Source organism: Ammodytes marinus, assembly GCF_949987685.1.
Source record: "Ammodytes marinus genome assembly, chromosome: 17".
In the NCBI taxonomy this organism is placed as follows: domain Eukaryota; kingdom Metazoa; phylum Chordata; class Actinopteri; order Uranoscopiformes; family Ammodytidae; genus Ammodytes; species Ammodytes marinus.
This window is the reverse complement of record NC_137221.1, coordinates 3,150,637-3,165,629: the sequence shown is the minus strand read 5'-3', so window position 1 is coordinate 3,165,629 and position 14,993 is coordinate 3,150,637. Positions and strand designations below refer to the sequence as shown.

At 42.1% G+C, this 14,993-nt stretch overlaps 1 protein-coding gene across 1 annotated transcript; it reads right to left on the bottom strand.

Annotated features, from left to right (window-relative positions):
• Positions 1-288: 288 nt before the first annotated feature.
• Positions 289-1,458, bottom strand: LOC307264074 (uncharacterized protein; the record flags this gene model as incomplete). The annotated part of the gene is made up of 1 exon (XM_080045386.1): positions 289-1,458. The coding sequence occupies one exon, from the start codon at positions 1,456-1,458 to the stop codon at positions 289-291; it is 1,170 nt and encodes a 389-aa protein (XP_079901512.1).
• Positions 1,459-14,993: the final 13,535 nt, after the last annotated feature.

Genomic DNA, 14,993 nt, shown 5'->3' with positions numbered 1-14,993 from the left:
TCAGGAACCACCAATGTTTATATTTTAACATTTTGCTCATGCACACTTTCTTGGATTTGCACCATTCCTTTCTATTTTATTATAACTTAAATGTGTTGTTTTACCTAGTTGCTGCTCTTCTATTTGCCTTGTACATTGTTTGTTCTGTATTGTTGCTGCTTTTTTCTATTTTACTTGTATATTGCATATTTTCATGTTTGACTGAGAACATGTCTTATTGTGCATATGACAATAATATTTTTTTGTCAGAATCATATTTCATATTGCTAAAGAGGATTTCATTATTTTTCAGATAATTACAACGGAAACAGTCTCATTAAAATCATAATCAATGTCAAGGGAGTTCCTGGCTGGTTCTGTTCCATCTGCTGAGTTGAGCTGCTGGCTCCCGGCTCTACCTCTGTTCTCCTCAGTTTGTTGAAGCTGTGAGGACTGAGGACAGACACGCTTGTGGCTTGTGAGTTGCTGAGTCCAAGCAAATCTTTGGTCACAAACTCTGCAGCAGAATCTTTTCTCCTGTGTGTGTCCGGCCACGTGTGCTGTATAATGTCTCTTCAGACGAAATCTTCTACCACAAAATGAGCAGCAGAATGGTTTCACCCCGCTGTGGATGAGCATGTGGTCTGTCAAGTGTGATTTATATTTAAATCTTTTATCACAAACCGTGCAGCCGAATGTTCTCTCACCTGTGTGGACAAGCATATGTACTTTTAAATAACTTTTTGCAATAAAACCCTTGCCACAAAGTGAGCAGATGAATGGTCTGTCCCCTGTATGTACAGCCATGTGTTGTGTCAAACCTGCCTTCTGTGTAAATCCTTTAACACAAACAGAGCACTTGAAAGCTTTCTCAGCTGAATGGACGAACATGTGTTTTGTTAAAATTCCCTTACTTGAAAATCTTTTACCACACACTGAGCACTGGAAAGGTTTTTCCCCGGTATGCAGAGCCATGTGAGAAGTCAAATATGCCTGCCGTGTAAATGCTTTTTCACAAACTGAGCACTGGAAAGGTTTGTCTCCTGTGTGGATGGCTAGGTGTACCTTCATATCTTGTTTTTGTTTAAAACTTTTACCACATACAGAACAGCTGAATCTTTTCTCCTCTGTGTGGACAGCCATATGTCGTGTCAAACCTGGCTTCTGTGTAAATCCTTTACCACAAACTGAGCACTGGAAAGGTTTGTCTCCTGTGTGGATGGCTAGGTGTACCTTCATATCTCGTTTTTGTTTAAAACTTTTATCACATACAGAACAGCTGAATATTTTCTCCTCTGTGTGGACAGCCATGTGTTGTGTCAAGTGGCGCTTCTGTGTAAATGCTTTTTCACAAACTGAGCACTTGAAAGGTCTGTCTCCTGTATGCACAGCCATGTGTCGTGTTAAATATTCATTCCGTGTAAAACTTCTCTCACATACAGAACAGCTGAATCTTTTCTCCCCTGTGTGGACAGCCATGTGTTGTTTCAAATATTTCCTTCCTTTAAGTGCTTTACCACAAAGTGAGCAGCTGAGTGGGTTCTGATTGGTATTACATCTGACACCACTTTTAGAGACTTCATTCATTTTCAGAGACCTTGGACCTGCTGGAGGTTCTCTGATATCTTTAGACCAATCATCACTGTCTTCAGTGTCAGAAGAGTCTTCAGTCTTGTCTTGTTGATGAAGCTGTGAGGACTGAGGTTTCTCTTCATCATCTTCACTCTTCACAGGGACAGGAGTGAATAGGAACTTGGTGATATCAGCCTCCTCCAGCCCTTGAAGCTGCTCTCCCTCCTGACTGGTCCAGAGTTCCTCCTGTTCCTCTTTAATGTGTGGGGGCTCTGGTGGGTCCTCCTGGTCCAGACTGGGGCTCCACTCCTGCTGCCCTTCTTCCCCAACGATCACTTTACGGACATCTGAAGGTAAAACTGAAACAGACAAACAGCTGATTAGTGGAGTTCATGTTAAATTCAAACTTAACATGGAGATGCTGGGTTTCTATTTGATATTTTTTCCTCCAGGTGCGGTCGTTTGCCTAACTGGTAAATGAACAGACATCAATTTCACACTTGTACTTATATAGACTCTAAAATCTCTATAAACTCTGCCCCTGACTCCTGGAACTATTTCCAGAAACAAATTAAGATAAATATCTCCATATCCTTTAACACATTTAAACACATTATCTTAAATCTGCCGAACTCTTCCGGTAACTTCTTTAATTAGGCTATATTGTACTATCACCCATAGTTAAAATAGGGAAAAATGTGAATAGATGCGTTGCAGGTCCATTTAAGGTGTGCCCCTACATTTTCTAGGGGCGCCAGTGCTCCTAGTAAACAGGACACGCTTTTACTTGCTATATTTTCTAGATTAAGATTTCTTGAGGCAAGATTGAAGTAAACCCAGTGGTGTAGTCTATGTGATACGCAGGTGTTGTGCCTACAGCAGTGCTAAAAAGTACAATAGAAACCTATGAGGAAAATGAGGCCTAGTTCCCCTTTTCAAAGCCTGATAAGGAACCCTTGAGGCCTACATGGGTAAAATGAAGCCTGGATTTGAGTTTTCTGGAGGCAAAACCCCCAGAACAAGGGGTCATAAAACGAAGGGACCCAGCCCTAGTTTCATCACACCTGATAAGGTTTTGTAACCCCATTGGCTGAGATCTTCCAGTCAACCATGTGACCATGCTATGATAAAACCAGCAAGCACCCCAAAATCACCGCCTTTTCGCAGTGGAGCCATCCACAAAGCGGGTGTTTGCAAACTTTAAACTGAGCTCACAGACTGCTTGCCTGCAGTCTTTACCTTCCCGGATCCGAAGGAAGTTTCACCCAGGAAACTTCATCCTACCGCGGCTGCTGAAACTCAGCCGTGCCTTCCTCCCTACCAGCCGGAGAAGAAGCCCAGCGTCACTGAACGCAACAGACAGTAAACTGCCTCGCCGCCTCCGCAAAAGACGCACGCCACTACCGGAGCAAGCCAGCTGACCGCAACGGGCCCCGTCTTTTCCCCAAGAAGCAAGATCGCTCCTCCACCGGCATAACAAGCAGGACCCTCCTCTAAACCTGCCGTGTGGACCACAGGATCCTAAACTACCCATCGCTTCTCATCACCGTCGGAGACGGTTCACAGTAGGCATTTGTCTGGGCTATAAATTAGGCTATAGATATCTATTTAGGTATACATTAACTTAAGGTTAAGGTACCGACTGACGAGTCGTTTTTCCCTTGTTAAATGTGATTCTGACAGCATTATTTTCATAATAATTGCCTAACTGCTCACTGTGGTTTTTCCTCCCGCTTTCCGGGAGATGTTTGATTGTTGTGATTGTCGCTACGTGCCAGAACAGCTGTTCCCCTCTGATATCTCCGAAGCAGCATCAGTTTTGTGAGACCACTCACAGATTGAATGACTGTAGGCTATAAATCAAGGTGAACAACTAACTGTGCACTTTCTGTGGCGAGCTTTTACTTGATCTCCTCTTTCTTTCTCTCTCTTTATTCAAACTCTGTGCATCCGCACACCAACACATATTCTTACATTTGCGTCGCGACTGTTAAGCATATGAGCGTTGACTTCTGTGGTTTCCAAAGTTAAATTGAGTGGGTCGCGAGCGCTGACCCCCTTCACGTGACTTTAACGTCCCACGTCACAGTTAGGACGTCTCCGCCACGTGATTGCGTCGCCATCGGTGACCCCCTTCACGTGACGAAAACGTCACAAGCTGTCCGCCATTTTTGGCTTTGGGCGGTGTCCACCCCATGGTCCACCCCCCTTTCTTTTTGACGCTCACACACGCTCACACACACACAGTAGTACATACACATGTACTATAGCCTGTGGGTTTGATTCTAAACTGTTCTTATTATTGCTTGTGCTATGTCTGCTTTCTTAAATTAGATTAGTTCATGGTTATTGACTTATGTGTATCGTTTTAATCAACTTACCTAAGTAAATAAACCCTTACATTTTGATTTTAAGAAGCAGTGTCTGTGATATTTGTGTCTTGTATTTCACTAATTGCTGGTAAATAAGGTCTTTGCTCGAATATTCACTCCTTCATTATCTTAAATGTACATTGTAACCAACTTTGACATTCTCAAGATAAATCCCTTTAACATTATGAGACTGTTTTTCTGATTTGATTCAAAGTTCCCTTTTTCAAAGGGTGGTGCTCCGTAGGTATTAATAAGTAATTTGATTAGCTTGACTAATTTGATTGATCATTAATTAACAATTTTTCTTAATATTATAATTTCCTTGAAATTAATAATATTCTTGACTTTGACCAAATCTACCCCTTATGAATTCCCAACACAGGTATACGCAGTATACTCACTAACTAAGAAAGCAACAGCATTTCCGTATGCACACTTAGAAATGCGAAATGACACGTAACAATTTCGATAGTGACAGAACTCAACTGTCATACTTTCATTCATAAATTCAACCTGTGCGCTGTGTCCCTGTGGAAGTCGCAACGGACTTATAATAGATAAGCGGGACCAGGCATTACCCCACGGCCCGTTTCATTGCGGACTGTTGGGCAAAAGAAAGGGCGATGTCCAACCCGAAAATACTGGCAGCGCGACGCAACATTCAGCTGAGTAGTCCCCTCGGGAGACGTGCACGGTGCTGTCGGAGCACAAAAAAAGCGCGCAGGGACTTATTCTCTCCCAGTGAGGAAAAAGCAATATGCTCAGTTTGCATAACCCGTTTGAAATTCATATTAACTTTTGCGAGCACTTCAAGATCGGATCATAAGTGCCGTTTATGTCATGGAAGAGATACGATAAAAACAAACACAACGGTCAATTATCATAGGCTTAGGTGGCTTGATTGATTCACCACGTCAACTCATGCACTGAGTAACATGAAAGAAAACCAGAGCCGGCCCAAGGCATAAGCGAACCAAGTGGTTGCTTAGGGCCCTCGACCGCCAGGGGGCCCCCCCGAAAAATTTATTATTTATTTAGTTTTTTTATGTTTGTGTGTTTGATATTAACATCATATTATGCAAATGTAATTTATCATACAAAAATATGTGGAATACAATGTTTTGGTCTAGATAGTTAAAGCTCCCATATTATACACTTTTCGGTTCTATTATACACCATATTATATGGTCTTAGTGGTCCCTAATACGTTTTTCTTCAATTGTTTGCTGAAAAAAACTTTCAGATAATTTATTGTACTATGCTGATGTTCAGCTAATCTCACAATGGCCTATTTTTTAAAAAGAGCTGCAGCTCCCCTCGTAAATATACAATCTTTGAGCTGCCCCCGCCCCCTGTCCGGAAACAAAGCCAGATCAGGGTTCAACATAACTTTTTTTCCCTACTGGCCCGCCGGGCCAGTGGATCCGAGTTTTACTGGCCCCTTGTATATTTTCACTGGCCCTGCACACACTTTTTTTTTCTTCATAATTTAGTGTCAATAATTATAATACCTGTATTAGAAAAATAAAGAAAGATAACCAGATCTAAAGGGAATATCTATACTGTAACAGTATAGATATTCCCTTTAGATTTGGTTATTTTTCTTTTAGTTAATTATATGAAATGTTGATATTGCTCGTACACATAATATAAAACCAGGCAAACATATTGAATTAGAAGCCTACAACTGAAAGTATGTTGAAAGAGTCGGCCAGTATTTTAAAGTGCAGTAGTTTGATGGTTGTTTTTATTCTTGAATTTGGGCAGTTTAATGAATAGTTCACCTGCAGAAGTCATGTTCAAACATAAAAAAAAAATAAGAGATGAAGGTCTGATCATTCTTTGTGGTGTGGTAGGCTGTTTTTATTACTTTCTCTATATGCATTAGGGATGTGAATGTGTCGACCGAATGACCGGTTTTCCACTTGCGCTCAAGTTGACTTTAAAAATAGAATAGAAATCCGAAAATCAGTGGGTTATGCCGTTTTTTTAATGGGAGATTTCACCGTGTATGTGAGTTCACGTCTGGTCGTGAGCGCGCTGCAGGAGTGTCACTTCTCCATGAAGTGTCAGCTTCACATTAGAGTCTGGTGTGGGACCATTTTTTCAAACTATTGATAAAAAACAATGCAGTGCAAAATATGCAGCATAAGTTAAACGCTCGTCTAAGACTATGACGTTAAATCACCTTAGAAACACACAATGCCTTCGTCCGATCACAGCATCGTTTCACTGTGTGATCTCGCCAGCGAGTGAGCCGCCGCGCAGATGAACTGTGGTTTGTGGCTAAAATAATAACCGGGGATATTCTCCCCGTTAGCGATTTCAATGGGAAAGACTTCCGCGATCTGATTGAATGTCTCGAGCCTGAAAACACAGTGCCAAACTGCGCGACTATAGGAACTGTACAGTGAGCGGAGTCCCTCCGTTCGTTTCTGTCTACAACCGACACAATCACCGGAGACGCATTCACAGCGTTTGAATAACGCCTCTCATTTGTATTACCATTGGGGCTTGGATGCAAATACTGTAACATTACGGCGGCAGATAAAGGAAAAGCGCAGTTATCATTTTCTGCACCTCAACCTCTGCTGTGGGAAGAAAGAAAGGGAGCAGAGTAAGTCGATTGATTTGTCGACTCGCAGGCGGACGGTAGGCAGCTCTGCCAACGGAGCGAGAGTGCACCCGCTTGTTGCTCCGCCTGTCAAAACGCCCACGCATTGGTTGTCCACTGGCCTTTCATTAAAAAATATATTTTATATTAGGTTTATTATATTGAGTCTTAAATAAACACTGCTTTCATTACGACTCTGAACGCGCATTTCAATGAACCATGATGTAGTCTACAAAAAGATACTGAACTGTGATTGGCCAGTCACTGGCCCGGGCGGGACAGTGACTGGCCAATCAACTTGCCCTGCATATGATTTTACTGGCCCCGGGCCATCGGGCTATACGTTATGTCGAACCCTGCAGATACGCCTCGCCCTCTGTCTGTTTGTAAACAATGATGACGTATAGCCTGTTAGCACAGTTAGGTTTAGCCTACCCATGAGAAGAACCAAGTCTAGTGCTAGTAACGCACTTTGAACAGTTTGACATGACCTATCCTTGTCTACATGAAAGACTATGTTCATACAGATGCACTGACAGCCACACGCTAATGGAAACGGCATGTTCACAATAAAAATGCTGCAAAAGATGGTGGCTACTGCGAAGCTAGCTCGGGAGCTAGCTGCTAACAATACCACTAAAATCAGTGAAAAAATTATCTTCAAAGTCAGACTTCTTCAGTATACCTTCCAATCCTTTGTCCTATTAAAAACGAGGCATTTCCAGACTGGTGTGGGGAATAGAAATATGTTTTTATGAGCAAAAGCTGAATGCTTGTCCCAAAGCTAATAGCTATACACCAGTCAGGCAAAAATACCAATAAAAACATTTCTTTCAGTTTCACTGTTTGAAAAAAAGCACAAGTAGCTTCCTATCCGTTGTGTTATTAAAAACGAGGCATAGACTGCTGTGGTTAAGATAAATTAGTGGGTTATGCAACATTCATCATGTTTTGCCGTACTACAGGCATCTTGTCGCTTAGCAACAAGCAAACAACATGGGGGTGAAGGAATATTTTTCGAGAGGATCTCGGGCCGTGGACCAATAAGAAATAGGGGGGTGGACTGCACAGTGGAAGCTTCTGGCTTTCCAGTTTTTGACGTCAGAAACGGGGAGAATTCTGACTGGAGTATATTGGGTGGAGAGGTGGAGGGTTTCAGAAAAGGGGAGAGTGAGAAAAGGAGAGAGCTTTCTTTTTTTTTGATACTTTGGCAGTCTGTAAGCACACCGTAGACCCATAATTATGTTCAAAAACATTGGAAAAGTGCATTTGCACAATATGGGAGCTTTAATAGCCTAATAATTGAATCAGTTTGTCTGGGAGGTAATCCGAGGTTAACTGATCACGTCACGTTCACGTCCATGCACAGTGTGTATTGAGTTTATTTAAAAAAAGATGGAAATGGGGCTGCCCTTCGTTGCCCATGCACTGTGTATAGTCTACAGCCTATTTCAGCCTCGTCTGTGGAAAAAAAGATAGCTGGACAACAGAGTTCTTCTGCTTCGTTCCTCTCACTGCATTTAAATGCATTCATTATATTACAGAGAAATATGTCCCATAAAGAAAAAGAGCACCAAGCCCATCCCAGAGGACCCTGCATAATATTTTATTTTAAATTAATATTTTTATGGAAAATCCATGGGTCTTTCTTCAATAGCTTTTAATTCATCCAACACAGTGTCTCCACATTATTTGTTCACACAATTCCTCAGATTTAGCCTCTTAATTTTCCTCCCAAAGTGCACCAGATTGATGCATTTCACTTTAAAAAAAGGTAAAAAAAAATCTCCCGGGGGGGAGGTATACCCCCAGATCCCCCTAGGAGGTTCAGGATCAAGAACAGACTTACTGATTTTTGTGTTTTTCTATTGTAGAGTCACCAGAATGCGGGAAACAATCTATTTTAATATATTAAAAAAATCTGGGGGAGACCCCCATACCCCACAATTTCATTTGGGAATAGAAAAGGCAGGCTAAGGTGTAAAATGTGTTTGCCTTTGCTGCACCTAATGCAGAAACAACAAAATTATAAACTAACCACGGTGTAAGCCATATGTTTAATTTGTAAATGCTATGCTGCATATTCAAGAAGAGGCTAGGAGGGAATCATCACAGTATACACCCACTACAAAAAACTAGACTACACCACTGAGTAAACCCCCATTGCTTTACAAGCAGGCAAATAATAATGGATTGGATTTATATAGCGCTTTTCAAGGCACCCAAAGCGCTTTACATGGTTCCAGGTTCCACTCGTTCACACACAGTCATACCGGTGGTGGTAAACTACGATAGTAGCCACAGTTGCCCTGGGGCAGACTGACGGAAGCGAGGCTGCCATTCCGCGCCATAGGCCCCTCCGACCACCACCTCAAACATACAGCAATCATACACATTCACACGAGGCAAGGTGGGTGAAGTGTCACAACAACCATGACACAGATGGCCGGGCGGGGATCGAACCACCAACCCTAGGATCGTTGGCCAACCCGCTTAACCCTAAAACAGGCAACGTGCACTGGGAGATACATACTCTTTAACATCATGTAGGGGGCTTGCTGGAAGGTTTTCACTAATCTAGTTAGCATTTATCAAAAGACTTGTCTGTTATTAGCATCTAGGTGACATGATTTGGTTCAAGTTATCTTTCATTGTTTAGTCAGCCTGATCAGAAATCAACATGGACGCCAGTGGTGAAGCTCCAGCTTCCCAGGGTGTAAGTAATCATATATTAGACATACTTATTTTTGTTAAAATAACAATCTAAATTCATATATTGAATTAGGACATTTGTCTTAACATGCTGATGAAGAAAAAAAAAATCCATCTGTGTTTGTGGGGTTTTTACCAGAATTTGAAATGTATGTATCCCCAGAGATACGTTGCCTGCTTAGGGGGTAGAAATGTGGTCAATGTTCATTATTCTGAATTGTATTTAAAACTTGAAAGCATGTTGATAATGACTGCAGAACCATATATTATCATGAACAGTTGTGCCCATTACAACATTATTACTGTATTTCACTTTTAAAATTATCTTTCTATATTTATGTATACTTAGGGCAGTGCTGCCTGGAAGGCCCTATCCCTAACCGTTGGGGGAGGGGAGTGCCTTCCAGGCACAAAACACAAACTTAACTGCCCAGGGATGGCCAAAGCCACTGGCAGGGAAAGTAAGCTGCTGTTAATTAAATATATAATTTCCAGCTGGTGGCTGCTGGTCGTTGTAGGAGCACAGTGTAGCATCATGCCTGCATCGGCTTCAGAGGAGCCTCTGACGCACCTGTGGCAGCTGTTTGAAAGGATCAGGGTGCAGTGACTAATAGTCAATCCTGCTTAGTTACAGTTTGGCCTGTCACCCATTGCTTTCCTTGGGCACTGCTTTCCACAAAGGGAGCCATTAAACTGGTACACAAGTAGGACACCGTGCCAGGTTCATGCACACGGCACCATAAAGTCCCTACATTCCTGTTGGACGGCCTCCATTTCACTCTTCGTGGACCACAAGCCGTATACTAAGCTGGTGGGTGTTACATTTGTCTGGCCCCGCCTCAGGAGTGATGTAAAGACCTGGGCTAGCTTCAGTTTGGCCTGTCAGCGTGTTCAAGGTACACATGATACCAAAGCCCCCTTGGCGCCGATTCTGGTCCCCGAGAGGCATTTCGACCAGGTCAAAAGGACCTGGTGGGCCCCCTGCCTTCCTCCCATAGGTTCACTGACCTCATCACCTTGGTGGGCAGCACCACCAGGTAGCCGGAAGCCATTCCTCTGCATTCGCTGAGGTGGACTGGGCGTTCCTCAGGTCATAGGTAGCCCGTTTTGGTATGCCGGCTGACCTCACCTTGTACAGAGGCCCACAGTTCACATCCGAGCTGCATGGCTAAAGGGTCGCAACTGGGTTGACTGCCTCCTGTGGTTGTTGGCTTGTTTGGCTCTCTGCCCCTAAGGAGGGCCTGCAGTTTTCATCTGCTGAATTGGTTTACAGACAGCCACTGGTGGTCCCATGAAAGTTCCTTCAGGACGCTGCGGTTCTGTGGATGGGCGCGTCACATTGGACTTTTGCCCTGGGAAACTCCAGCCCCTTCACTCAGGTCCCCCTGAAGACTCCCCTATGATGGGCCCTTCTGTGTCCTGGAGGTGGGGACCAAGAACTTTGTGGTGGACATGGGGGATAAGCTAGAGCGGGTCACTATGGACCGTCTCAAGCCTGCCCATCTGGATGTGGCTGATCCAATTTGATGAAACTAGATTGGTAAAACTGAATAAAATGTACTTAAAAAGTAGTATTTGTAATTTAAATGGACAAGATAAACAACAATTTATCATTTCTGTTCATCAAATTAAAAATTTATATTTTCACCATTTCGGCTTTTTTTATACCTTAATAGGGCAACGTATCCTGGGAGATACAACTCGTAAAACCCAAAATATACAAAGTATAAAAAAATTTGATGTGGAAATATTTTTCTTTGGTCTTGAAGAGATGAGTGATAACATGAAAATATTTTTAGAAACTCATTTTCCACTGTTGCCTGTTTAAGGGTTAACCACCTGAGCCACAGTCGCAAAGTGGTCAGTATTTTTTTTTTTTTTTTTTCATTTTATTGCTGTGAGAGTTTTGTGTGCTCTTTGATATTTGCATGTGTGTTAATTTCATGTATTGGTAACACTTTACAATAGGGAACACAACGTTTAAGCAACTACTACATATGCATTACATAGGGTTTTATTTTATCTTTAGTAACCACTACATAGATTTTTTATATTTTTAAAGAAAACCTATGTATTTGGTAATGCATGATCTATGTATTAGTTACTAAAACAATGATGTATTAGAAAAAACGATGTAGTAGTTATGCTAGTAGTTATAAGGAACCGGAGTCTCGCGTGTCAACGAGCGTTTAAAAGGTTTCTAATTAACTCAATGAAATGAGATGTTACAGGTACAGGCATCTGTTTAATGCCTGTTGTTTGGTGACGCCTGTTGGTGCTTTGTGGAAATTGCATGCTGACCTAAACCTGTTGCAGTAAAGATCTACATGGGGATAGATACGCATGCGTGGACGAGCGCCCAATTGCGATAGTTTTGATTAAACCTACACACTGAAACAAAAATCAAAGCACTTGGCGACCAAACAACACGTAAACATGACGAGGTTTGTCCGTGTAGCGGTGTGGCCTTTTCAGACACATGTATTTGTAAGATTAGTTTAGCTAAATGCACCATTAAACTTTTCATTAGCCGAGAGGCTAGAAATAGGCCTCGTGGTTTAGTGTGGGTGTTAGCACGGCTAGTAGCCACAAACCTACCCGCTCTCTGCAGCTTCATCTCCGGTATTGAAAGCACCTCCTGTTGCTCCAGCTCCGCTTCAGACCCGGAGCTTTTGAGCTCCTGTAACCTGGACATTTCCACAGAGAACCAGAGTTTAAGCAGCAGGAGAGCAGCTTCATCCACACAAGCTAACTGTGTTAGCCGAGACCCGGAAACACTAGCACCACCTCCGCTAGCCTCATCTGGCCTTCACAATAAGAGTGTTTTAAACAGGATTTTACCGGCTGTCTTTGTTCCGATCAAGTGTCATAATGATGAGTTCAAGAATGAATTGATCATTGGTTTGACATTTTGAAATACAATTAAAACTGGATCACAAAATAAAGTCCCTGAATTATTTGTATGAATGTTTCTACAGTGGAGCAGTCCTTGGTAATGAGATCCTTTGACTCTCAGAAATGTACAAAACAAAATATTATTCTGGTGTTTACAAAGATATTTTAATGATAAAATAATCCAGGAAAAAAAACAAGGCCCCGGGAAAATTAAAATCTAAGTTAAATATTAAAGAAACAAACGGCAAACACACCCAGCCAGGTCCACCAAACACTTCTAACAAAGTCAAAGATAATCATATATAAATTACTATTATATACATAATCTGTGATTTGGCACTGTCAAGAGTTAATAAATCCAAAACAACCAGACTAAAGAACTCTTTCTTCCCCACTGCCCTCAGGCTCCAAAACAACAGAAAGGAGTCTGTTATTATTGTTATTATTCTACCTCAGGAACCACCACTGTTTATATTTTAACATTTTACTTTCTTGGATTTGCACCATTCCTTTCTATTTTATTTGAACTTAAATGTGTTGTTTTACCTAGTTGCTGCTCTTCTATTTGCCTTGTACATTGTTTGTTCTGTATTGTTGCTGCTTTTTTCTATTTTACTTGTATGTTGCATATTTTCATGTTTGACTGAGAACATGTGTCTTATTGTGCACATGACAATAATCATTTTTAGTCAGAATCATATTTCATATTGCTAACGAGTATTTCATTATTTTTCAGATAATTACAACGGAAATCTCATTAAAATCATAATCAATGTCAAGGGAGTTCCTGGCTGGTTCTGGTCCATCTGCTGAGTTGAGCTGCTGGCTCCCGGCTCTGCCTCTGTTCTCCTCCGTTTGTTGAAGCTGTGAGGACTGAGGACAGACACGCTTGTGGCTTGTGAGTTCATGAGTCCAAGCAAATCTTTGGTCACAAACTCTGCAGCAGAATCTTTTCTCCCCTGTGTGTCCGGCCACGTGTGCTCTCAGATGTCTCTTGAGATTATATCTTTTACCACAAAATGAGCAGCAGAATGGTTTCACCCCTCTGTGAATGAGCATGTGGTCTGTCAAGTGACATCTACGTTTAAATCTTTTATCACAATCTGTGCAGCCGAATGCTCTCTCCCCTGTGTGGACAATCATATGTCGTGTTAACTGACACCGCAGATTAAATCCTTTGCCACAAAGTGAGCAGATGAAACTTTTCACTATGTGGGTGGTCATGTGTTCTATGACATGTGCCTTTTGACTAAATTTTTTACCACATTCAGAGCAGCTGAACGGTGTATCTCCAGTATTACATGTCACATCATCAGCTCCTGTTTCTATCTGTTCAGTTTGTCTTTGATGAAGCTGTGAGGACTGAGGTTTCTCTTCATCATCTTCACTCTTCACAGGGACAGGAGTGAATAGGAACTTGGTGATATCAGCCTCCTCCAGCCCTTGAAGCTGCTCTCCCTCCTGACTGGTCCAGAGTTCCTCCTGTTCCTCTTCAATGTGTGGGGGCTCTGGTGGGTCCTCCTGGTCCAGACTCGGGCTCCACTCCTGCTGCTCAGGGGGAACCTCTTCTTTAACCACCACCAGCTGCTGGATGTCTGCAGGAAACATAACAGAGAAATATTATCGTTATTGAACTCCTGCAGAGCACTGACTATGAAAAAACACAAAAACACAAGAAGAGTTTGAACTGAAAACGACCAAAAACCTAAGGAAAGTATGGCATGGAGTGTACAACTAGATAGGACAGGAAAATAAGTAATCACTTGCATGCAAATATGGGGATGATCTGAAGTGTCAGAACTACTAATCATGCTGGAAATCACAGTGCCCTGGGAATAGCTCATTGAAGAGGCAAATCATAAGACACTTGCAACGTAGCTCAGAGCTACTGCCGATTATTCAAGACACAAGAAAACTAAAATAAATGGCTGTCTGGCAGCAAACTAAAGCAGTGGGAAAAATCTCAGTTTGGCGTACAATTAAGGGGATATTTAGGTGTTTAGTTTGCATTTCTATGTGCAGCAGTACATTGCTGACTTCTGCTACAGTGTCATCTTCCCTAGACTCCATAAAACTGAATGCACTGATCACCATCTCCATAAGGTAACACAACACACTAACTATTCCTTAATACCCCATACAACCACACTTCAACAGTACTGAAATATCCCTTTTAGGCCTTATTTCTTATGTTAAAACAGCTCCGAGTAACATTTAAATATCTTTTAAACAGCCTCATGTTTCCTCTCATAATCATAAATTACCTTTAACAGCAAACGAGACCATCAGTGCAAAGAAAGACGTTTTTATATAGTTTTTATTACTGCGTTTGGTCTGGTCGCACACCCAGTCCGATTTTCGGTTCCCGCGTGCATGCTCTATGGTCACATATCTGTATCACGTAGCCTATCTGTCGCAGATTTCAGTGTGGCGCAGCAACATGATTTGAGAAGCCTATCCCTCCAGGTGAGGGAAGGGGAGTGGGAGCCTTGTTTGAGACAGTTATTTGTCGTCATAATGACCGATAACTGGGCTGAACCATCAAAGAAAAAAAAGAAAATGCAATGAAGAAAAGCTAAAAGGGAGAGTGATAGGCGGGCGGGAGGGCGTTGCCAAGCAACGTATACACAATTTCACGGGAGCGAACTAGACTGCAGTGTTTACTCCTAAATGAATGAGCGGTAGCCTACTGAAACAAAGTTTACTTTGCCTCACCAGCATCATCAGATGACCATTATTCATCTGAAATAGTCATTATTTACAACAACATAAACACATTACCTCATCGTGATCCATACTAACTGCCGTCTCTCGTTCATTCGCTTTGTGTGAGGACACGGAATCTTTCA